This window comes from Ammospiza caudacuta, chromosome Z (genome assembly GCF_027887145.1).
Source record: "Ammospiza caudacuta isolate bAmmCau1 chromosome Z, bAmmCau1.pri, whole genome shotgun sequence".
Lineage (NCBI taxonomy): Eukaryota > Metazoa > Chordata > Aves > Passeriformes > Passerellidae > Ammospiza > Ammospiza caudacuta.
The window spans coordinates 70,950,342-70,976,283 of NC_080632.1; the positions used below are offsets into that span (position 1 = coordinate 70,950,342).

The window sequence follows — 25,942 nt, forward strand, 5'->3', positions numbered from 1 at the left end:
CTTTGAAATCAAACTGTATTTAATAGTCTTCTTTTAAGTCATGATTATTATTTCCTATAGTCACAAATTGCATGGCCTGTTAGGTATCCACATGTAGCCATGAAATCCAAATAAAACTATAAATAACATATAATACACAATTAAGTAATGCTATAAAACAATACAATGATATAAATAAATATTAGAACCAGGGGCTATCAATCAGTTTTCCTACAAAAGGCATCTTTCAGTGAAAAGTGAGCATAAACCCTAATGCTCAGTTAAGGTCTGTTAAAAAATTAAACAGGAAGCAAATTTTCAAAGACCAGTAACTCTGAGTAATGCCTCATATTAGCTCTAGTCATCTGAAGCTGGCAGTATGCTGTCTTTTCCTGTTCTGAGGAACATTTTTGTCCTCATATGCAAGTTTCAGTTATGCCCTTAAAATTCCATCCTTTAAAATGTTCCATACTTGTCGAAAAATAATTTTGGCTTCTTTACACCCAATACCCTAAACCTAAATGTAAACCAGGTTTGTAAACCCATTCATTACAATGTTGCTAGCACTTCATGAGTCTTCATATTGCACCAGATGTAAAGTTTATTCCTTTCTATGTCCTTGATCCAGTCTTAGCTTCAAGGCATAAGAATTCCTTGGGCTCTTCTGTACGAAGGATCTAAGCAGCTTAAAAAGGTAAATTTCTTTTATGGTTCCACCAATTCATTCTCTGAAATTCTCACCAATTTTCATTATCTGAGGAAATTTACTGTAGGTTGGTTATGACACAATACTCTAATATTTATGGTGTTCCCAAAGAACACTATATGAAAGTATTGGGGTACAGGGAAGGGAGAGAAGACATTTTTCTGAGGAAGCTGAAAACAAAAATAGTATTGTCCTGAAAACTCCTATGAGGAGAGAGTTAAACTTGTGCTGGTCTTGGGGGGTAGTGGAGGGGGGGGGGGGGTGTGGGTGCTCTTCCTTAGACCTAATGAGGGCATTCATAGACCACTATTGTAATATCCTGCCAAATATTTGCATTTTTGTGGTAAGCAAATTATAATCCACAGATCCAAATTTGCTCAAAAGCATTGAAAAGATAGAAAGGTGACCTGCTCCAAGTGAAGTTGTAGGAATGCTTTTATGTCACACAGAAATCCAAGTGATTGCTGTGCCCTGACGAATTTATATTTTGTATGACATACGTCCTCGTATCAGTTTAAAAACCCAGTTTACAATTACAATCAGGCATAAGGAAAGGTACTAAGAAAGGCACACTCTGTCCAGGGGTAGAGCTGGGTAGCTTAACAGGCTCTGTACAGCTACGCAGACAAAAGAATGTTGCCACCACCATGAGCATTATGTGAACAAGGACACTGCTCACCTGCATTGAAAAAACAGGTGCTGCAGATTCACCTGCTTCCATGTTGCAGTTTCTCTGCTACCTCACCCCTCCGACCTCTCCACCGAGCAGCATTGCAGCTAGAACATCCTTCTCCAAATGCTCATCTCTTTTGTGAAAAATTAAAACACATTTGTTGATTCTCCAGGAATACGAACTGGTCACTTTTCAGATTCCCTGTATCAGGACCACAACACAACCACGGTTTGGTATTTGCTTAGAAGATGCTCAAAAATACAGAGAAATCCAACAAGGCAAATTAGGGCAACAATTAGGTTTTAATTGTTAGATACATAAAATAAAGTACTAGACTGGGCAGAAATTTCCTGCAGTCTGAATGACCCTATCTGACTCCTATTCAAATGTAGGAAGGAAACGAAAAAAAAAAAAAAAAAAAAAGAAATCAGGATTATTTTTTCTCAGGAAAATAATTGAGAGGAAGATACATGGCCAAGTAAAGTAAATAATCTATCCTCTTATTGCATAAAAAAAAAAAAAAAAAAAAAAAAAAAAAAAAAAAAAACAACAAAACCACAACAACAAAAGAAACCTAGCATAACTTAGATCAGTGGTCTCCACTGATAAATTTGTCAGGGCACAGCAATTACTTAGATTTCTGTGTGACATAAAAAGATTCCTACAACTTCACTTTTTTTTGTGCATCCCCATTATTAAAGCATTTTTGAGCACACACGCCTAGCATACAAATATTTATTTTATCAGTTGTATACATACATTACTGAAGTTCTAGTATTTCCTTCTGGCACCCCATTAGATCATCTCATGTGGGCCCACTTTAGACACCACTGATTTAGATCATCTAAGTATCTTAAAAAACTGCAGTGCTTTGGAACATAGAAACATCCAAACATGTGGGTTTCTTCCTTAAAATGTTGCAGAAAAGAGCTGGATGGAGAAATCTCTATCAGCTATGGTCAGATATAGTTTTCCAGTCACAAGTAAAGACTATCAAACCACGGATTATATTCTGTGCATTGATTCCAGTTTTAAAATAATTCAGTCATTAGAGAAATTAAACTAGTAGCCGGCCCAGCCACTGGGTAATCAGTTGATGAAGAACTATTTAAAGCACCATCAGAAAGCAAGGTACAAAAAGTATGACATATTAAAAAGAGGTCTTGAGAGTTGAAAATGAGAGCTATGAGAGCAGAGTGTGAGCATTTGCACAAAGAAAATACTATGCAGAACAGTCCGTGAACTGATACAACTTTTGGGAGCACGGCAAACTCTGAAGATTAAAATGAGTCTGGACAGTGGTGCGTCATTGGCACAACAAGGAGGGGAAATTGAGAAGCACTGGCCAGGATCAACACAGCCAGCTTCATTGAGGCACTTATTCACCACAGTCACAGAGATGCACAATTCAGTGTGCCTTAAATTACACCATAGTAATGATAATTCTAATATCATAATATGTATAATTATAAAAATAATTAACTATTATCTTGTTGTACCTTGGAACAGGAGTTCACAATATTTTCAGTAGTACACAGAAAAAGAACATGAAGACCCTGTAGTGTTGTCATCTTCTAAATTTCTTTTAAATGTCAGCACTACAGAGGAAAGTAGCAGGGAGAAAGTACTGGCAGTCTTTTACTGTCCTTCTTAGGTGAAAGCCTAAAATTATATGCCATAAACTAGTCCAACATATTTTAGAGAAGAATGGGTGGGAAAGATGGTCACTCTGTCCTCTGTTAGACTGCATCCCATAAATGTCTAAAAACAATATATCTCCACCAAAACGTTTCAGGAATGCTACACCTCAAGTCTCTTCAGAGGGCAGATGCCCTTCATCAGGAGATGAGCTTACAGTCTTTCAAAGGAGTTTCTGGAGCCCTGCTCAGATTCCCAAACCACTTATTTCCTGCTTGCCTCACCTGCCAAGTTCTAGGTACCCATGTTCTTGAAGAACTCACAACATGCTACAACAACAGCTCTAAGACAATGGAAGCAGTATGTTTCTCCTCTACAATGAATATGTCCATCAGAGAAGACTTCTTTAAAAGTGACTCAAACCAGTCACCCATTTCCTCAGAAGGCAGCTTGCTTGTGATGCTGCTAAGCAAACAACAGGAGGTCCAAAATCGTTGTCGTTTGAAGCTGTGGGTTCTAAGGATGCACATATTCTTTTGCTCCTTGTGATGAAATCATAGGGTTACCCTGGGGGTGTCCTCCTTTTATGGGTGCCTAACATTCCAAGCATCACAAGTTAGAAAAGGTCTCCAAGGCAGTTTTTTGTGAATCCCACTGTATTTTTGAAGGTAGTAACCTCTTAAGGATAAGATTCAGTCCAAAATGGCATATGGAATTAGCTCATCATTGGATTAAGTAAAACATACAGTTATTTCCTTATTCATTCTGTCCTGTGAAGCTCAGCTCTTCAGAGCAGCGAAAGAACCGTTATCAGACACCTGGCAATTAAATTTATAATCGGCAGTTTAAATTGGACGTTCTCTTCCCTTTCGGAGCAATGCTCCTGCATTTTGACATTCCATCTCACAAGACGGCTGAATCTTGTAGGCAAATTTAGGTCAAATAAAAAGAAAGAAATACCCAAGAAAAATATGTTTTAAAGGCAATCTACGTTCTCCAAGGCTCCAAGAGCGCCGCAGCGTGCCGGCGCTGAGGCGCTCCGTCCCCCGGACACCTAGCGGTAAGCAGGCGCTCCGGCAGCGAGGAGCCTTCCCGGCCCGGGGCTCCCGCGCTCGGTGACGTGGCTTGGGGACAGAACGGCGGGCGGGCACCGGGAGCGCCCCGCCCCAGAGCGGCAACGGGCGGAGCGCGGGCCGGCAGCACGCATGCACCGGCGGGCGGGCAGAGGGAGGAGCCGCGTCCGCCGGGCGGGCTGGGCTCCTCCCTCCTCCTCCTCCTCCTCCTCCTCCTCCTCCTCTTCTTTTTCCTCCTCCTTCTCCTCCTCCTCGTCGCTGTCTTCTTCTTCCCCCTCCCCACCCACCCGCCTCCAGCGCTTTCCCGCCGCCCGCCTTCCACGCACGGCGGGTCCCGCCTCGCGCCGCTGCCGACACGGCCGCCGCTGCCGCTGCGGGAACAAAGGAGCGAAGCGGCGGCGGCGCGGCCGCCAGCCCGGCGCCCCCCGCAACCTTCGCTCTCCCCGCAGCCGCCCGGAGCTGTCCGAGGCGCCTTCTACGGCACCCGCCGCGGGGTTTGTGGCCCCCGCCGGGAACAGGTGGGTGAGGGGTGGCATGCTGGGCTCGGCTCCGCGGGGCCTTTACCGCGACGGGGTGTGCCCGGGCCTCCTCTCGGGCGGCCTCGTTGCGTTCGGCCTTCGGCGGGGCCGCTGCGGAGCAGCGCAGGCGGCGAGACAGTGAGGTTCCTGTGTCTAGCGGCGGCGTGGGGCCTGCCGGCGGCGGGGCCGACCGTGACTCAGGCGGTTGCGAGGAGCGGCCGAGCTGGAGACCCCCGTCCGCTGCCGCCGCTCCTCAGCCCGGCAGCCTCGCGGGTCTTTTGTGTCCGGGTGTCGGGGGAGGCGGAGGGGGTGGGAGACGCGGTTAAGATGCGCGGCACTGCGGGCGCTTGGCAAGGCCCCCCGCTTTGTCTGAGTCAGCCGCCGGACTGCAGCCGCCTGGGGAGCGCCCTGCTCTGGTTCGGTTCCCCGGTACCGACACTGGGCTCTGCCGAACGCGAGTAAGCGGCGAGTGACCCGCGCAGCCTTTGTGCGTTCTCCTTTTGTTTTGTTCCTGTGTTTCTCGTGTTTATCGTGATCCCTTTTCGGAAGGAGGATGTTGAGGCCATTCGGTATGTAGGTCAGCGAGCCCGTTGCTAACGCAGTGCCCAGGTTTTCGGGCTGCTTTCAGCGCGCGTTGGGGCCCTCGTTTTTGTCGTTACGCCGCCAGTGCGGGATCGCCCGGCTGGACGGCGCAGCCCGGCCATGGCCTCGGGGCCGAGGGGATGACTGAGGTGCGCGGCCGGGGCCGCTAACGGGATTTACCCTCGCCTTTCTCCAAGTTAGGCTGATGACGGCGGGGTCCCGGTGGAAGAAGACCTTTTTCGATTATCTTTTTCCCTCCTCTCGAAGATGGGCGGTTGGGTGTAACCCTGCCCGCCCCGTGTTGCGGGGCGCATTGGTGGAGCGATGGTTGCTTTGGGGCGCCCATCGCGGGAGGCGGCGGGCTGGTAATGCCGCATTTTCTGGGCTGCAGGTCAGCACCCGCTCTCCCCGCTCCTCCCTGGAAGGGAAGGGTAGTCGGGTTTCGCCGGCGCCTCCTCCCGGAGCCGGCGGCCTGCGGGAGATATAAATAGGGGCTGACTTCAGCGGGCGGCCCGGGCCCGTCACGCCGCCGCCTGACAGGCGGAAGCGCAGGCGCTCGTCCGCCCATGTGACCGACCCGCCGCGGCGGCAGCGGCACCGCCGAGCGCGCAGGGCCCGGTCCGGAGCTGCGGTAAGGCGTCGGTCGGGGCGCGGCAGCCGTAGCGGGGTTCCCCTTGTCGGGCGGCGCCTTGAAAATGAACGCGGGTGAAACTCCGGCCGTCTCCCGGAGCCTGGAAAAGCGCGACTTGTTTGTTCAGCGTTGGGTAGCAACGTTCCGTCAGGGGCATGCATTTCAAGTAGTGTAACACTCTGCCCACCAAAGGAGCTGCTGAGTTTCTAGTTTGCGCTGGAATATTAGAATTGGCGCCTAAAGCAACATTTAGTAAGTGGTGAAATTTTAGGGCACTAACTCGGAAATAAAACAGGTCAGTTGATGTTGGCAGTGTGTTTGATAGCATATTGATCTTACCTGGCTAGTAACAAAAGGGCAGTAGTATTATTTTTCTGTGTTATGTAGACATAGTTCTGTGTCTTGTCAAAGATGACAAGATTTTTTCAGATTTCCTCTAGGTAGGTCGGGCTTTCTTGTAGCTCCATTGCTCGTGTGTTTGGCTGTAAAATTGTATCAGATAAAGTGAGAAGTCATGTTGTAGCCAAAAAGAATGCTATTTATACCTGGAAGGTGTTAAAAGCTATAGATAGTACAGCTATTTATACCTGGAAAATTAGGTCCTGTGACCACTAGCTGACAGGATGAATTTTGCTTGTTTACTTTCTCCCGGTTTTGCTTACTGTCATCCCAGAAGTTTAGTTTATCTAAAGGCACCTGTCAGTTGCAGTTGTACTAGGGAAACATAAGTACTACTTGCCGTGTGAGCTCTCTTAATTCGAATCATTTTTCTTGGTGCTGTAACGAATTTGCTTTTGGCATTTTTGACTTCTAGCAAATCTCAGCTGTCAAATATCTCTTACTGTGACTGTTTCTGAATAGGAAAACAGCAATCCAAAGTTTATACTAAAATGTCTTCAGATGCCATATGCGCAGCTTCTACTAAATTTAAATTTTAGTGCAATATTATTACGTTACTTCAGTTTGTAGCAAATGCATGATTACTGTGTTCCAGTTTTATTGCCCTTGGGAGTCAAGGATTTGGCTGCTATGCCTTTTTCTACTAACCTTGCTTTTCAGAGGTTAACAGGCGGTGAAGGTGAAGATATTATTTCTAGCATGCTTGGCACTGACTGGCTCTGGAGGGCTTAGAAGTCTTGACACAACCTGATTAGAGAAGGGATTTTTTTCTTCTGTAAGTGTGTAAGCTATGTAAGAGAATGTATTCAATAGTTTGGAGTTGTTATTGTTATCTCCCTTGGAAGACTGTTGTGAGAGTAATTGTGAAATTAGCCTCAAAATGATGTAAGATCAGTGCTGGAAAAGCAGGGCTTTTCTGCTGGAGTCTCTTGGCTCTGTTGGAGTCCAGAAAAATAAGCTATATTATTTGCCAGAACTGTTTTGTGGGTGTGAGCGTAGTCTTACTTATTCTGCATATCCCTGTTAGTGCTCAGAAGCTGGCACTTAAGGAGGTTTTTAGTCTGTCAAATTAACCTGCACATGCAGTTCAGTGCTCAGCAAGTATATTATTTCTCAGTATTAGTATGAGGACACTTTGTCTTGTACTAAAGGTTCGTAATGATGTTACTTAGCAATGAATTGTGGTCTTGAATGGTATATTAATGTTCATATAACCCTCTTTAAGAATGGTGATATCACTTGGTGAGGCAGGGTGAGCAGATATACTTAAAATTCTTTAAATTCTTAATACGTTTAACCCTGTAATTGATTTTGGTGGCATTCCTGCTCCTAATGCAGTTTTTGATTTTATTTACAGCATCGAGATGACTCAGGAGACAAACCAGACCCCAGGGCCTATGCTGTGTAGTACAGGATGTGGATTTTATGGAAATCCTAGGACAAATGGGATGTGTTCAGTTTGCTACAAAGAACATCTTCAGCGACAGCAGAATAGTGGTAGAATCAGCCCAATGGGTAAGAGTGTGGGGAATTGTTGGGGGTTGAGTTTCTCTATTTCTGTAGAAATTAAATATACAGAGAATTACAAGGACTATTAGAACGTTTTGTTAGAGAACTTCTGAAGGCTGAACTGAAAGAATGAATATTCAAAGAAAATACTACTTAAAAGCACAGTAAAGATAAAAATAATTTTTGTGTAATGTTCTGGTTTGCTTGGCATTCAATCGTAACTTGCTTTCCCTCTTAGCCACTTCTGTTAGCATTTTTTTAATGCAATCTCTATTTTGGTTATTATGTAAAAGTGTCTTTAAGTAAAAAGTAATGAGCAGTAGCATTGAAGATTGTATGCAGGCAGTTCATAGCTGTATAGGAGACTATTTGATTAATGTGTTTTCTGTGATTTATTCATAACTTGTCAAATTCTTGTTACGTAGGAACAACCAGTGGTTCAAACAGTCCTACCTCAGACTCTGCATCTGTACAGAGAGCAGACACTAGCTTAAACAACTGTGAAGGTGCTGCTGGCAGCACATCTGAAAAAACAAGGTAAAATAAGGGTTGTACTGTGACGGTTGAATGAGCTGTGTGTTTGCTAGAAGGCCTGCAGCAATCCTGTCCTGTTGCAGTGAGTGCCTGCAGAAGAAAATGGGCCTGACAGGGCTCTATGAATCCATGTAAATTGAAAAATCATTCAGATATTTGGTGTTGTAGTACTGCAGTAAAAGGAATGGTTTTTGTTTATCTACAGAACTAATTTGTTACAGGCTTGCCTGTTTTTTTCTAAAATAATAGAATCTAAAATAAAATAAAGAAGTATTTTGGAGATAGTAGAAGTATAGGTCAGGAAAATGTATCAATAGTGACTGAACCAGTAGTTCATTAATGGGTCTGAAGAGTTCAAGCTTTTATTACTAATGTAAAACTGATGTAAATTTTGTGTTTCACTGTGCTTAAACAGAAACGTGCCTGTTGCCGCTTTGCCTGTAACACAGCAAATGACAGAAATGAGCATTTCAAGAGAGGAGGAATTAAAACCGAAAACAGAGACTGAGCCAGGTATGTTCTCGGCAACACTGGCCATAACCAGTGTCTTAACATGAGTGCAGAGTGTGTTTACTTTCTGAGTAGCCATCTCCTGTTGTGGTGGTGGTCTTAAGAAATGTGTTTAGGATGCTTTTTGAGTACAGTCTGCTCAGAATAAAGAAAAAGGACTAGTTCAAGAACAGCTTTTAAATATATGTTAATTGTTAGTAAAAGAATTTACACTTATAAGGGTGTTTTTAGATCCCTAACATTTGTTTTTAAAGGTGAGGCACTCTAAAATCATATTAGGGCAAGGTGTTCTGTTTTGAAGTGGAACTGTTTGGATTCAGTATGTTATCTAGCAGAACAATTCCAGCTGACTCATGGCAGTCAAAATGGCTTGTTGTGTTTGAGAATGGTGCTTAATAAATTCCATTCTACAGAGAAGTGAGGCTGTTGGGGAAGGGAGAATGGGTGGTTTAGAAACATTAACAGAAGTTGCTTAGGGTTCTTGAACTAATTGAGTAATCCCTAGATATACTCAATGCATTGTTTCAGGGATGTAGGGTAGTTGCAGCTTTAAATGTTATGTGTGAATTGTCCGTTTAACAGTTTTATGCTCATGTTGGATTGTTGTAGCTGGAGTAGTAAAACTTCGAGGACTGAGCTATTTCTTGTACTGAGGCAGAGAGGGAGGGCAGCTTGCTTAACCTAACCAGTGAACAACTGAATTTGTACCAAATGGATATCTTAACACACTTGTTTTGTTCTTAACAAACCCAGAGTTTTTTTTTTTTTTTTATTTACCAGCTCTGAAACAGTTTTAAAAACTAAAAACTGATGTGTAGTAGGAAATCTGTTTACTCAAGCTGAAGGTAAAATCTGTTTCTCCAGTTTTGAAGTCATTGAGATAAAAATGGCATCAGATGCTGCTAAGCGCTCTATCAAAGTGGTTTTTATCTAGAAATATCTTTGCCAACAAAGACTGTTCTGACACTTGATGTTAATTTACTCAGTATTTGTACAAAGGGTTTTTACCATTTTCAGTAAAAGCTGTCACAAGCTTGTGTAGAGATGGTTGGAAATACTACCAGAGAACTTAAATGGCTCTGGAAAAACTTGAAAACTTGAAAAAACTATCTTCTGAGAGAACATACTTGTAAATTCCTGAGGCAGCCTCAGCTGCTATGATGCCCAAATTCCCTTTTAGGTGTTATTGTTTGGCATAGATCCTAGACAGTGTAAGATAATGTCCTTATATACTATTCTTAGGGTTTGTTGGACTTCTTAATTTGACAGTGTTGGCTACATTTAGTGGTGCATTACTCTGTGTCTTGCAGGCAAGAGAAGCTGGCCTAGACTGTTTATTAAAAATTCCTGATGTGTCTGGACTAGGCAGATTTTTTATCTTCCTTTTCTCCAGTAGCATCCATTATGTGTTGGTCTCTTGAAGACAAACTGGAACAATTGTAAATAATTTGCATCACCTGATAGCAACAAAAGTTAATACTCTCTTTTAGATATGATTCTCTAAAATAATGCAGTCATAGAGTTGTTAATGAAATAAACATGTAGCTATAAGCATAGGTTGACACTAGAGGCAATTTCATAACTGGTACTAGATCATGAACTGTATCTTCAAAAGTATGAAGTCACATTCTCTTTTGCCAGCTGTTCATTAGCAAAAGAGATTTTGTCTGCTTCCCTTACAAATCAGAAAGTTTAAAAGAAGCATTACATCTGGTAAATTATTTGTTTTTGCAATCCTGTAGCATAAAATTATACTTTCTTTACTTTTGGAATTGAAACAACTGACTAGAAAGTGGAGAAGTTGAGAAAAAATAAACTATCGTTATAAATTATCAAATCGGAAACCAAATCTATAAGAAAATTTAGCAATGAGTTATTAGATTGTTAACAACATAAAATTTTGAGAAAAACCACCATAGCCAAGGCGGCGTCAACCCCGGGTGTCGGCACTGGGTGAACCGGGATCCAACTGACAAAGTGTCTCCCCAGTGGTTCACCCTGACTGCTTCAACAGTTAGCTTATATACAGTTTATTCTGCCTTGAGGCAGGGATGACTGAATGTTCCTTTGTGTCTCTTCACATGTAGAACTGGGGCCATACGTGTGCAGGAATAGACAAAAGTAAGTCCAGGTGTCTAGATGGTTGTCTGAGCACTTTGGAAGAGCCTTCATTCACATGTAGCAGAGTGGTGCCAGTGCTTGAGTATGGTAGATGCAACCTTCCCAGGTGCAGGCCCTCCAGGGAAGTCAGCAATCATGGCCCAGGAAGGTTTCATTCATACTTTTAACAGACTTGATATTTTTTTTGTCTGGCAACTAATTGAATAAAAATAAGACTCTGCTCCCAGCCAGAGTGGTCAAAGACATAGCTTGGATTTTACAGTATTTTATACATGTATAGCATGAATTATCTCTACCATATACTACACTATGAAGTTTAACAAGCTTGTTTCTATTGATTTTGTTGGGATTTTTTGTTTTTTCTTTGCTCAGGTTGAGGTTGCAACCTAGATTCGCCTTCAGAGCAAACCTGGTGCTAAGACAATTGTACCTTAACATCTGAAGAAAGGCGTGGTGGATGTAACTCCGTTGTAACTTACATGATTGTTTTCTTGTAACTTGTTGAAGTGCTCTGAGTCTTGACTGGATTCCAGGCACCCATGAAAGCCTCACTCCCCTCCACAGCTAGACAGGGGAGAGAAAATAAATTGAGGGGTTAATGAGTTGAGATAAGGATGGAGAGAGATCCCTCCCCAGATACCTGTCAAGGGCAAAACAGACTTGAATTAAAGGTGTGGAGTTATTAACAAGATCAGAGCAGGATAATGAGAAGTAAAATCAGACCTTAAAAACACCTTCCCCTCACATCCTCTGTGCCTCCTAACCCAGTGGTGCCAGGAACCAGGGTTGTGGTCAGGTCATCACCCAAGGCGCCTGCTGCTCAGGGAGAGGAGTCATTCGCTTACTGCACTCTGGGGTCCCTCCCACTGAAGAGAGCTCTCTATGAATTTATCCAACATGAGTGTATGTCACGAGCAGCAGGTCCCTGAGAACTGCTGCAATATGAGTCCATCCCATGGGCAATGGCACCCCTCAAACTGCTGCAGGGTGGGTAACTTTTCCATGGGTGGGTAACAGTCTTTCAAGGACAGGCTGCTCCAGCATGGGAGCAGAGCCCTTGTCTGCTCCCATGGGGTCACAGCCTCCCTTCAGGCATCCCCCTGCTCTGGCGTGCGGCTCCTCCCTGGGCTGCACATGGATCTCTGCATCCCCATAGACCTCTGTGGCGGCAGGGGCACAGCTTTTCACCATGGTCTGCACCACAGGCTGCAGGGGAATCTCAGCTCCAGTGCCTGGAGCACCTCCTGCCCTTCCTTCACTGATCTTGGTGTCTGCAGAGTTGTTCTTCTCACAAGTGATTACAACTGATGCTGTGCAACAACTTCTGTTTTTCTTTCTACTTAAATATGTTACCACAGAGGTGTTACCACCATTTCTGATTGGCAGAAAACAGCCCATCCCACTTTGGAGCTACCAGGGATTGGCTCTGCCAGACGTGAAAGAAGCTTCTACCATCTTCTGATAGAAGCCACCTCTGTAGCCTTGCACTACCAAAAACGGGCCATACAAAACCAATCCCCCGCTATAAATAAATGGTTTTAAAAATAAGTTTATTTCAACAATTGTATTGTTTTAATGCACAGCATATTTTTAGCATTTTCTTAGACTTTTGTAGGTAATTACTTTGCTAAATTATCAGCTTCTAGTCAGTCTGTCACTGTTTCCAGACACAGTATCTGCACTGGCTCAAGAGTGTAGTACTTTTTGTGGTTGTTTTTGATTGGGTTGGGTTTTTTAATGCAGTAATGCTCTGATTAGGGTGTAGTGTTATAGGTAAGTAGTATGGCTTATGAAAAAGTAAACCAGAAATTAAACTGATAATGGTATTGTGTAAGTTACATATTTTAAAAATATGTAAATACTGTCAACTTCTGTCCATGCTGTAACTTATCCTGTCATTCAGCAGCAGCAGTGTTAGAAGACTGCAGGCAATGCTGGTTGGCGTGTCTCTGCTCTCAATCAAGCTGTTAGGGTTGGAGCTGTTGTACAGCCGTTGAGCATTCAGGTTGAGAGACCCTGTAACAGGTTACCCTTGCTATGCTGTAGGTAGAGCCAGTGTGTTGCAGGTAATACTGTGAGTAAGATATAAGTAAGGTAGCTTATGATGTCGGGTAAGATCAAGATGTACATACATGATGTTTCATAAATCTGGTTGTAATGAGTGCCTTGTTTGTTCTGGTTTGTTTTCACACATGGCTGTACTAGTTTCATGACGTTGCTCACTGTAAACAGTTCCGTTGTATTAGTAACATTCTATATTGTGTTTGAAATAATTAGCTTGTCTTCATGTTTCCCATGCCTGCTGTAGCTTTGGTAAACACTCCTGATTGAAAAATTTCAGAAATTAAGTCTGTTGTAAGCGCTGAAGCTGTCCACTGCGCAGAAAAGTGCTGAGGACCTAACTGCTGGTGCTGTGTGTGTTGGTGATAGCACATTATTATTATTCTTCTAATAGTGATACACCATGCACGTCAAGTCTTTATGATAACCAAATTAAACTGTGCTTCTGTAACTGGGGAATCAGTATGTTGTATTAATGGGCATATTAATTTAAGGTATTAAATATGCAAATAGAAGAGTTAGACTTAGGCATGGAGAGGTGAGTGGCATGCTGCAGAACATTTATATTCCCACTCTTCAACATAAAAGTAAGCATGATGGAGATTTGTTCTGCAGCCTTAAGTTTTATGTACAAGCGCCTTGTTGGTTTAGACTAACCCCAGCTGACAGCTAAGTGCTATGCAGCCACTCACTCAGTTCTTGCTCTCCAGTGCTGAGGACAGTTGTTGGAGGAAAAAACTAAACCCCATGTGTTAAAATAAAAAAGCTTAACAATTAAAATGAAGTAAGATAAGCAATGCTGATTGTATTAACAATATAATTGTAATGAGAAGAGGAGAAGAAAGAATAAACTCCAGATATTTCACCAGTGATGCATACTACATACGGTCACCATCTGCTGACTGATGCCCAGCTCATTCCCCAGCAGTCGTAGGCAGCTCCCAGTCAACACTCCCCATTTATACATTGGGGGAAGTGTGTTCTGATGTGTGGATTATTCTTTGGCTTGTTCATTCAGGTCAGCTGTCCCAGTGATTCTCTCTCCTGGCTTTTTGTGCACCTGTTTGTTTGCAGAGTACATGAAACTGAGAAGTCTTTGTTTTAAAGTAAAAACACTATTTAGCAATATTTAAAACACTAGTTTTATTATTTGACATTAGTAATATATCAGCATTATTCTCATACTGAATCCAAAATGCATCGCTGTACCAGCTACTGAGAATAAAATAACTCTATCCCAGCTGAAACCAGGGCAGTTGTGCTCATATGCAGTCTAAGGATTGTATTGTGTCTAGTACTTCTGTTACTACTACTACTGTTTCAGCTCCATAACTGCAGAAATGCATCTAATGTATTTTGGATAACTTCTGACTTGACCTTTTCTGTCTCGTGTTTTGTTTTTTCTGTTTCTTCGATGCTGGGAGTTAGCGGTTAACTTCATCAAGTCACAGTCCTTAAATCAATTTCTTTCCCTGCACTTTCAAGAATTTGTGCCAGTGTTATCCTTGAAGTTTAAGGTGTTTAGATTTTATTTTGGTGATTTTTTTCTTCTGTCAGAGAAGCTTCTAAAAACTTTGTTCTGTTACTTTTGTATTCCTTTCTGGTCACTTCTAATATGATTGATTTTCAGTGTGTTTCCTTCAGCTGAAATAGTGGATTCATTCCTTTTCAGAGTGAAAGCTCTGTAATACTGATACTGATACATGCTTTTTTTTGAAGTAGCCATACTGTTTTATATAAGAAAGCTACTGACAGCTTTGAATGTTCCTAGAGTGGTTTTAAATTTCAAATGGCATTCCCATGAGTCTAAGAAGAACTTTATTCTTCAGTTCGTAGAACCTTTTTGCATGTAGATTGAGTAGCTGTTGTACTTTGTCCTGTAGCTGGTTCCATTAGTGGCCTTGCTGCTCCTCTGGTAAGGATGCATCTTATCTTAAGGCTACATTTGAAGGAAATTTTCCAAAATTCGTGATGAAATGCCTGCATTTGTGTAGACTTTTTCAGGCAGACACATCCAGTATAGGATTAGGTTAGTCTTTAATTTGCTAGGATAATAGCCATCGTTGACCATGATGGTAATGCATATTTATAGTCCCTGCAGGCAATCATGTAAGACCAAAATCATGTAAGACCAAATAAAAGCCTACCCAGTTCTGAAAATCAGTTGTCCCTAAAGTTTTTGGCATTGTACTAGGAGAACTGATCTGGTAAAATTTGAGTGAAGTAAATCTTTGCAGGTCTTGAACCAGAGAGAGGAGAGGACATGACCAGGGTGATAGAGGGGGCTACACAGAACCACAGAACCATTTGGGTTGGAAAGGGTTTTATAGATCGTCTAGTTCTGAGTCCTCTGTTCCTGTGCATCACTAATCTTAGAGTAAAGAATTTCTGCCTAACATCTCATATATATCTATCTTGTAATTCAAAAGCGTTTCCCCTGATCCTATCACTATCTGCCCACGTTTAAATCTATCCCTTTGTTTTATTATCCATCTAAAGTTGGAAAGGTTTCTGTAAGGTATTCCTAGAGCCTTGTCATCTCCGTGCTGAACAACCCTGTCTCTCTGAGCTCGGCTTCATAGGAGAGGTGTTTCAGCCTCCTGATCATCTTTGTGGCCCTCCTCTGGTTAACCCCGCAGATTTACATCTTTCCTGTGCTGAGGACCCCAGAGCTGGATTCAGTGCTCCAGATGGGGTCTGCAGTAGCAGAGTAGATGGACGGGTCTTGAGCCCATTTCTCAAGTTTGTCCAGATCTCCCTGTCTGGCATCCCCTCCTTCATGCTGAGAATGCGCATAATCCCTGTCTGTGTAACTGATTAAGATATGCAAGAGCAGAATTCCCAAGACAGAGCCCTAAGGGATGCCACTCATCACCAGTCTCCAACTGCACATAGAACCACTGACCACACCTCTCTGGCTGTGTCCATCCAGTCAATTCCTTATCAACCACATAGTTAATCATTCAATTCCATGTTTCTCCAGTTTGGAGATCAGGATGAAAAAGTGCATCATACCAGTAAGAGCTCTTTTACAGTGGTGAGAAGTTTTAGTGTGAGGAGTTTGCTTCATCTGAACACTGTTACTGAGGAAGCAGGTTGACGGGTACCAGCAACCACTATTTTACAGCTTTTGGCCCTTTTTCAGCTACCTGTTCTATGGTGATACATAAATCATTTTGAGCACTTTGATTAACACCGTGATTTCTGGCATGAATTTAAGTTAATATCTTGAGGATCGGAATTGTACTTGCCCAGTTGGATTTGTCTTTTGTGTTAAAGGAAGCCTTTTGTGGCAAACAACTGTAAGAACAGTATTTTGATTTAGGTAGGCTCCTGATGTCATGGCAGAACAACTGCAGTTTTCAGTATTTTTCATCTGTAGGTTGATGAAAAAGGAATTTTGTTCTGAGCTCTAGGGCACAGGGTGAGCAACTTTTTCGACTGTCCTCGCCATTACTCAGAAGCACATTTATGAACATTTAGCATCATAAAAGCCAATCAGACTAAAGTCTGGTGGCATAAAATATCAGCAGAATCCTTTATTCTTGGAGAGTAATAAATGGAACGTTTTAGTTTGGATTTAGGGAGCTATGTCCCCTCTTGGCTTGGTACCTTTTAGTGACTTACTGCATGTTATGTCCTGCTTTTCCTCCTTGGAAGATGTGTTAGTTGTGGGGGAAGTATCCTGTTCAGCAGCCTTTTCAGGGAACGTGCTGCTGCAGTTTCTTAAAATCACTTTCATCGCTTTACACATGTGGGCTGCCATTGTTGCAGTTTCTTCATGGAAGAAACTTGTATACTTGGAAGATATTATAGATGGAAGTATACTTGTAGAAATTGATAACATTTTCCCTAGATTAATTTGTTCTCAGAGGCTTTGTTTTGTGATGGAGTGATCTACTAAGCTTTTTGCCTTGATAATTCCTGGGAAGTTTTAATTTTGGCTTCCTTGTTGACATGTGTTAGGCAGTGATATAAATGATTCTCTTCTCATTTTCATTTTTTCTTAGTGTATGTTGTGAGTGACTTTATGTCACTGTTTATTTGCCACCCTCTATATTTTCTTTAGCATATGATTGAAACAGCATGCATGCTCCCAGGGCTCAAATTTTTAAATTACTTCTGACACAGACAAAGCTTTCTCTTTACTAACTACACACCAAATTGCAATGTGTGTGTTTCTGGTTCCTCTCATTCATCTGTTTTGGCTTACAACTAGCTTTTTATTTTGAAACAAACTAGCAATACAACAAATCTTAAAAAACGAGATTTGACTATACCTTTGGAGAGGTGTTCAGTCTTTGTAATTTTTTAAGGCCATAGCTAACAGCTCTTAGCCAAGGTGCATAACATCTGACAGGTACACTCAGTTTGTGATACTGCTGGCTGTTTTTGGTCGCCAGTTTTTGGTCGCAGGCTCTCTAGTAGACAAACTGGTACTGAACACTGATTGTCTTAGGATTTAAAGACAGGTTCAGAGTGTCATATTTGTTCATCTAGAAAATCTTAATCAAAACAAATTGTTTCCACCAAAAAAGGGTTATAAAATATCTGCAATGTGACCAAAGAAAAACAACAGGTTGTAAATGACCTTGGTTGCTCATTAGCTCTGTTGCTATGATGTAGAGGTATAAAATAATGTTAGCAGTCATTTGTTTTACTGCAAGAAATTTCTTGATGATGAGCACTGAAGGTTCCCTGTTACTTCTGAGAGTTTGTTGCTTATAAGTGTTGTTTAGATTGTGAAGTCTTGCCTGGGGCGTTCGTTTCTTGTGCAGTGAATTGTGAAGTTTTCTATGACAATGCAAATACAATTTTAACAAGCAAGTACTATTCAAAAGAATCTTTTCTAACAAACCATATTTGTATAAAGTTAACTGCAAATACGTCCTTGAGGCTTACGTATTCCATTTATTATGAAATGCATTTTGTAATAGATATTATGATAGATGTTATCATGCTCTGAGAGTGTTCAGCAAACTTGTACCAAGAGCAGGTATTACAGTTGTGTACAAGTGCGTCTTTTAGCTTTCCTTAGTTCCATTTTTGGATATGAAGAGGATATCAATTTAAAAAATTAAATTCTTGGGATAAAACACTTTTTACAATAAAACAGCCATGTCTAAAGATGTTCTTAAGATGTCTAAAGAGGCAATTGAAAAAGTATTCATTTTGACTATACCTGTTTAAACACCAAAACTGAATAAATTGCAAAAAATACAAATATGCAATGCAAATTTGTACTTTGTTATTTAAATGAGGGCTCTTTAGAACTGTGTATTATGTAGCTGCGTTCTGGATCTGTCATAAAATTAACAGCTTCCTAGCTGCTGTCTTGGTGAGCTGCCTTAGATACCTGACTTCACTGCAGAAGTGGCAAAATGACCCAGTACTATAGCAGGAACATATTCCTGAATTTCTTTTCTTTTTTTTTTTTTTTTTTTTTTTTCCCTCTAAAATATGTTCATGTTAGTTATATCTTCTACAGAGGTATCTGTATTCAGCAACTTTAGCTGTGACGGTATTGCTACTTTTTAGATTAAGTATTGCTTTAATCGTATGATTTATTTAAATATAAGAGGTGCGCATGGAATTTCTGTCATGCTTTTCAAGCCTGCATAGATATATAGAGTAAGTGCCATTTATTTCCTAAATGTTGAAATGTGCAGAATAATCTCAGTGTCTCAAGTAGTCACAAGGGGTGGATAAAAATCCTTATTTCTGATTCATGTTTTTAGACTAGTCAGCGTAGTACTGTAGGCAACAGATGTCAGGATCTTAGTGGTTGAATTAATCCTTACTGTATGCATACTATTTGATACCCCATGAAGTCAAGAAAAGCAAATTTTACCCTTATTTCCTTTGTGTGCTTTTAACAGTTGTTACTCAACCAAGCCCATCAGTTTCTCAGCCTGGTACTTCAGAGAGTGAGGAGAGAGCTGCTGAACTGCCGAAACCAAAGAAGAACAGATGTTTCATGTGCAGGAAGAAGGTTGGCCTTACAGGTATGAGAATACTGTCAATTTTAAACAAATTTGCATGATTAGTTACCTCTTGCTAGATTAAACTTGTCAAAAATTGTGTTTTATTAGATTTGTCAGCTTTTTCACAATTCACACAACTTAGTAAGTCCATTTATTTTTCTTACTCTGTATATCACAGTAGACAAACATGTCCCCTTTGTAGTGACTGCACCCTTAATTAACACCATAATTAAAAACTAATTCCTAGTAATGTTTCTTTTTTTTCTGTGTACAGGATTTGACTGCCGATGTGGAAACCTATTTTGTGGACTTCACCGTTATTCTGACAAGCATAACTGCCCATATGATTACAAAGCAGAAGCTGCAGCAAAAATCAGAAAAGAGAATCCAGTTGTGGTGGCTGAAAAAATTCAGAGAATATAAATTAATGTGCTTGTGAAAAGACTGACTGACTTTTTGTGGGGCTTTTTTTTCAATACATCCTAAAAACCATGAAAAGAGCAGGTGCATGGTCATTTTCCTTTGCTTTTGAAAGTTTTACTTCTAGTCCTGTCTGTCTAAATGATACTTCAAATGTTTGGGTGTTTGTTACAGGCAGAATTGGATAGATACAGCCCTTGAAAATGTATATGCCCTCCCCAGAATAGATGGATGATCAGAAACCTGCGCAGGAATACACATGCACAGAGGACAGACTCTAGTTCACATGTGCCAAACAGATGTATGCAATCTGCATGTGTGCAGCAGCTCTGCCTTTTGAGATGTGCATGAGGTGTTTAATGTTCGGCTAATGTTGTATGCCTGTTTTGGAGAAGGATACATCAAAACAGTTGGCAGTCTACTTCTATAATTTAAAATCTCATTCTACTTTTAGTTGTCACACTCCCATTTTAGTTTTCCAGCAGAATGCAAGCTGTGTAGAGGGGTCTACCATCACAGTAAGATGAGCGTCTTTGCCATATTTTAGTCACTTAACAACTGCACTGAGAAAAATAAAAAAAATCAGATACATATGAGAAGAAAATTGCTTTTTTAAAAGATTACATTAACTCAAGAATCCTGAAAAAAAGTTCCCAAAGGAGATGTCCTATTAGGAGCTTAAGAACTGGCCTGCAACAGAATTGTCCGCTTTTCCTTGCCTAGCTAAAAATGTTGTGTAGCACAATATTGTAAGATTGGTTCTCAAAACACAGTTACAAATGTTTTTAGACATATCACAGCATCTCTATCAAGCAACACAGGTCTGAATAAGTTGCTGAAATACTAGAGCAGTTTATTATTCATGTACTACTTATGTTCTGTGTGTTCTAAGTTCAAAAGAATATTAGAAATTAATTTTTCTAGTTTAAAATGTAACAGTTGCACCGTTCTGCATGGAAAACCATACCTAACATGGCTGCTGTAGACTTAAATGGTAGCTGGAACCACTCTTGGAGGGCTGCTTTATCATTTTTAATTGTACTTGGGTATAGGACTGTAGTGTTCTTGGGTGTATTGCATGGGCTGCGTTATCTACGGCATTGTACAATAACAACTAGAAAAGGCAGTATTCTTCACTGATGCTTGTCTGGTAATATATATCACTTCTGTGTTATAATGGAAGGGGTTTTTGTGATGTATGAAACTTGTGTTTTTTATATAAACAAATACGGTTTAGACTAGTGTTGTGGTAATGCCTGTTCTCATTTGTAAATAGTTACATACATACACAAGGCACTACTCCTACCTGATTTTTGTTGCCAGTGTTCAGTCTTGGTTTTTACTTCACTATTAAAAGCGTCAGGTTTCCGCTTCTAACTTTGTTCTTCTGAGTTATTAGATATGCAAACATGTACAGATAGTTCATATTTATGTATTGCACATAAGCTACCCAGCATCTATGCTATATTGTATTATGTAAATAATAAAAATAATGTACAGAAGGAAATACTTCCTTTTATGGTAGTTCATTGGTTTTAGTTCTTGCTGTAATGAGAATGTGACCTTGTAGAGGATCAAGTGCAAAGTTTAATATAAGTTCTTACAGATATTGTCCTATGCCTAAGCTTGCCTCTGTCCTTACTTGGATATATGAGCTTTTTTGAGACAAATAGCCATGAGCAACTGGGTTAGACGTAACTACTTGATGACCTGACAAAAATGACAAATAACAATGTGCTTTAAAGGAAAAAAAGTATTAGCAATGAACCTCTCCTTTACTTCCAGTGGATTTGTCGTGATAGAGCCAGAGCACTGACTAAACTGTTCTGTCCACATCTTCACCAGCAGACCTCGTCAGTTATTGTCAGTGTCAGCAACCCAATACAGGTGATAAATACACCTGGTTTATCCTTTCCAGTGGGAAGGAAAAGGATACAGTACACAGCACATGTTGCAATGGAGAAAGACATCTTTAATACTGGATGATCCATAAAAATTGCTTATATCAGAAATGGATAATGTGTATTCCACCAGTCAGCTGATAGTCAGTGTGATAAGTTAATACTCCAGCCACTGTGTGTACCTCCAGTAAGGGTATGCTCTGGGACTTTGCCATGGAACTGCTTTAAAGCACCAAAATTACAGTATTTCTACCTTTCGTATTAAAGCAACATCTGCAACTGCATTTCAGCATAAAGGTGTTGGCATTTTGGTGTTTTTTTGTTTTTTTTGTTTTTTACCTGAGAGTGCCCTGTAGCCGGGTGTTTGGAGAACTGTCTGGTTTTGATACTTTCTTGGCTAGAATGGTTTAGGACTGGTACTAGTACTCATATTGTTGTTTTATTATTATGGTGGTCTCAATCTCAGTCTGATTTTTTTTTTTGTACAGAGGTTGCACTTGCAAACACTTGTTAAAATATTTGATCTTGGTACATCTGTACAGCAAAGTATGGAATGAAAAACTTCTTTTTCTTGTAAAATCATTAACTGTATCATGTAAATTACACTTAAGTGGAGTATGAGCCTCCTCAAGTCAGTTGGCCAGTGCTTTGTTCTTTTAATAGTGTATGTCCTGAGCTCTGATTCTGTTGAGGCTCACAAAACAAGGGAGGGGAAGGTTGTTTGAAAAGAGCAGGTATTGACAAAGTATGTAGATGGGGACGCTATTCAGACTTAAGTGCAAACACTGGTACATTTTCCAAGAAAGAAACATAATTGCTTCATGTGTCACTGATCCTCCTTAACATTTGCTTGTTAGACTGAGATCTTTTTAACTCTTGCATAAACACAAGTTCTGGGTAAGGACTTACTCTGTTATAAACAATATTACTAGATGGTTGTGACTTTTTAGTTGGGAAAAAACGGGCCATGTAAACACGTGAATAAATGAAAACAACTAGGTCATTATTTCATAATCTTCAATCTGTGAAATGCTTGACTAGCCCCAAGTGTTATGGCTCTGCAGTACTATGTTCCACAGGATTCTGGGCAAATTTACTGGCAGTTGTTACTGTTAAACCTGAAATTTGGAATGTAAGGATGGGCCTTCCTGTGGTGGTTCCAATGCTGATGATCTGCCAGATGCTTTGGTTGATTGTTGGTTGTGATGCATAAGGATGCCATGGGGTCAGGAACCCCTGACTACCAAAGCCCCTGACATGGTGCTTAGATCTTTGAAATCGTGCTGTTGATCACTGGTGACTCTCCTCTGGAAGGTCATTATTCACAAGTGTAACGAAATGTCTTAGATGCTTCTAGTCACTGAAAGGGCACTTAAGGATTTGACTCAGGTCTGGTATCACTGATGAGTCAAAATGCGTGTCATTTTTCCCGTGTTCCTAAGCTTCTCTACAGTATCATCTGATGCATCTTCTTGAAGGAGGAAATGTACAACAAATAAGGAATTGGTTTGTTTCAGGTATCCAGGTGTGTTAAGTAGCTATGACTCAGTCACAAATGGAACTTTGCGCTCTGTATAGATGTGTGATTTTTCTGCTTCTTTTATAGTTTCTCTGTCAGCCAGAAATAATGGGTTTTCTCACAAGTAACATATTACTGGCTCTCTTGATCTTTTCCTGTAATTAAATACCCAGGATGCTGATGGACTGCTTTCTGATTTAGGACATAAAGACCTTTGGCAGTATACCCGAAAGTACCTGGATGGCATTGGAATTGACATATGACAAACATGAATAGTTAGAAAATAACTGAATAGTTAGAAATTATCTTACAGCTGGAAAAATAATGAGTGACTGTATGTTGAAATACAGTGCAGGAACAAAGTTCTGTCAGTGCGTGCAGTGAGAGTTATCACCACAGAGTTTTAAATGCCATTTTGCTAACCTGAGTTATCACTTAATCTACTGTAAACACTTAGGAGAAAGCGCTTCAGCCTTTAAGTTGCCTGTTTTAGAAGTAATTTAGTGATGGCCAAAAAAGCAGTTTTGGAGTTTGGAGGTTTTTTTTCATCAAAGGAAATACAGAGGCCATTTCTGCTTGAAAGGGCAGCCTAATAAAGCCAAACCAAAGACTGAATCACTCATAGTGTGAAGAATTGAGTTCTGTAGGAGGCAAATTAGCAGAATATCAGCAGTCTGTTATTTGATATAAATTAAATTAAAATAGGGGTAAAGATGGGAGTACTGAAACAAATGGAAGAATTGTCATCAAAAACTGGCTTGACTATTTTATTTGTGTAGGTAGAATCTACTATTAAAAAAATTAAGTTGATAATTGAAATTTCTAGTGTCATAGCTTACTGAAGAAGTTTTCTTGTATGTGTCTTTTGTACTAGATGGTAAGATGCAGAAGACAAATCCTTTTTTTAATGTCTATTTAATTTCAGTGTGTGTTTCTCTTGTAAGCTCATGGCCAGATTTGTAGCAACATTGGAAGATGGGCTTCTCAGGTGAGTGTTACTGCAGCTCAAACTGCCCAAGTGAGATATCTGTGTCTTCATTAAATCCCCTTGTGATGCTCTTTCGTTTCTGTATCTACAACTAGTTCAACAGCATTTCTTTCCAAGCAGCAGTAAGCCTGCTTATCACAATCTGAGGTTTATTCACTATGAAGAGAAAACAAAAAATAAATGGGATAATTATATTTACAACTTTTGTTATATTGTTGGCATAACCTTGTGAAAGGTGTTAAAAGCAGAAAAGATTTGCTGAGCTATTGCATGGCAAGCGTGGAGGTGAAGAAGTGCTACCTACAGCTCTGACCATTCACTTTTGGAGACCTACAATACCTGTGTCCAATATTTTTGCCTGTTTAATATATTTTCAAATATAGCAAAAGAAAATAAAGTCCCACTGTGAATCTTCACTTGGTAGTATCAGTGAGATTGTAGCACAAATCTGAGGAAAAGGAAATCAATTTAATTCACTATCCCTCATTCTTGTTCATCTACTCTTTACCACAGTGCACATATATATTGTTTAAAACCCACCCAGCCTGTGCCATTTTTTGGTTAGTGTTTTCCTTGAGTGGAAAACATTTTTAGATGTGATTGAATTTTCTTTAATGCATCAGGGAGAAGTTGGGTGCATGATGTCTGTCCCCTGAGTTGCCAAGAAAGCCTGTGAAACAGTTTGTGCATGGGACTATTTGACTTCCATAATACTTCTGGGAGACCAGGTCAGATTGGGTTTAAACAGGATTAGGCTAAAGCAGATATTCCTTAGTTGTACTTTAAGTAGCGTGGGATTTATGAGGGGAAAGTAGATTTATGACCCTGGAAAAATCTTGATCCTTCTCAGTCTGGTTTCAGTCTTCAGAGTGAGACTGAGCTGGTTCCTTTGATTGCTGGATTCATATGATGAATAATACCCTTACTGATTTGTGGATTTCTGTTAGAATTCCCACCTGACCAAAATCTTGGATGTTTTGTTGTCAATTCAGTCACGACAGCAACTCGAGGAAAGTTCACTGAGTACTGGGTCTAGCGTGAGGATGATGCACAGGCAGGCAGAGAGGTGAGACCACACAGACTTGCACACACTGGTGAGGAACCGCGGTTTCAGTCTCTCTGCTGAAACAGTTTGGCTGGTAGCTTCAAGCATAGCAGTGATGCAAAGATTAGCATTTGCCATGGCGACTTAGGTTTGCTAGCTGAGTGCGAGCCAGTAACCTGCAGGTTGCAAAGATAGCTTTACATTTAAGTGGATACTTTCGCTGAAACTAGTTAGTAATTACATGTCTGGACCTGCCAATAGATAAAGGTGCAACAGTAGCAGCAGTTCACTGGCTTCTCAGCAACATTTTCTAAGCTAGAGTTTTGAAATTGTTCTATGTTAGGAAGTGGCCTAGAGATTCAAGTTAATTTACTCCTCATTTCACCTAAGCAGGGGTGGTTGTGTTTGTCATCAGCTGAGGCTGAATCACAGTTCAGCACAGAGTCATTTCTCAGTGTTGGCCAGCCTTGAGTAAATAGAGGCATGTAACACTCATTCTGCAAATACCTGCTGGAGGCCAAACGTTATATCAGCAAACAGTAGCATCAGGACTTTTACTGACTCTGCCTCTTTGTTTTCCAGAGCCCCTCGTGCCGGTGGGTAAGGGTTGCTGTCCTCATGCACGAGGGGAGGGCAAAGCATGGAAGGGGTCAGTGAGGACACTGTCCTGCAGTTCTGGCTCCAGCTGTGCCATATTACCAGACTACTGCCACCAGCTGCTTGACTGTCTTACAGCATTAGTTTTACCCTAACTCTTGCAATTGCTCCCTGATTTGGTTTTGGTGAAGTGATCCAAGTTAAAAAGCCACATTTGAAAGAGCAACATCACGGGTCTCAGGGAGGGTGGGTGAGTTAGACTACCAGAAGCAGAGGTACAACACCTAGGAGTACCCCAAGTTCCAACTAACGCCATCTTTCAATAAGAGGAGTGCAACACCTGAGTTCTAAACTGCCCCTATCTGAGAAAAGCAGCAGCTCTCCTTGCTTCTTCAAGTGTCACTGTGGCACACCTGCTTCTCCAGGCTCCGGAGTGGCATCGGGGAGGAGCAGCAGCCCCTTGGCTGGGCCCTGAACAGACACTGCTCAGGACACAACCCCACCATCTCACATTGGCGGGCAAAACCAGATGAAGCCTAGAGCTATCATTTCCA

The 25,942-nt window shown here is 41.1% G+C and overlaps 1 protein-coding gene across 3 annotated transcripts; it reads left to right on the forward strand.

The window, feature by feature from the left end:
• Positions 1–4,355: 4,355 nt before the first annotated feature.
• Positions 4,356–20,957, forward strand: ZFAND5 (zinc finger AN1-type containing 5). Of its 3 annotated transcripts, none has more exons than XM_058823412.1 (6): positions 4,356–4,587; positions 7,557–7,714; positions 8,134–8,245; positions 8,658–8,755; positions 18,814–18,939; positions 19,193–20,957. In XM_058823412.1, the coding sequence occupies exons 2-6, from the start codon at positions 7,564–7,566 to the stop codon at positions 19,339–19,341; spliced, it is 636 nt and encodes a 211-aa protein (XP_058679395.1). In that variant the 5' UTR covers positions 4,356–4,587; positions 7,557–7,563; the 3' UTR covers positions 19,342–20,957. The 3 variants fall into 3 exon arrangements, with proteins under 3 accessions (XP_058679395.1, XP_058679397.1, XP_058679396.1); XM_058823414.1 differs by lacking the exon at positions 4,356–4,587 and adding an exon at positions 5,755–5,800; XM_058823413.1 differs by lacking the exon at positions 4,356–4,587 and adding an exon at positions 5,832–6,052.
• The last annotated feature ends 4,985 nt before the right edge of the window (positions 20,958–25,942 follow it).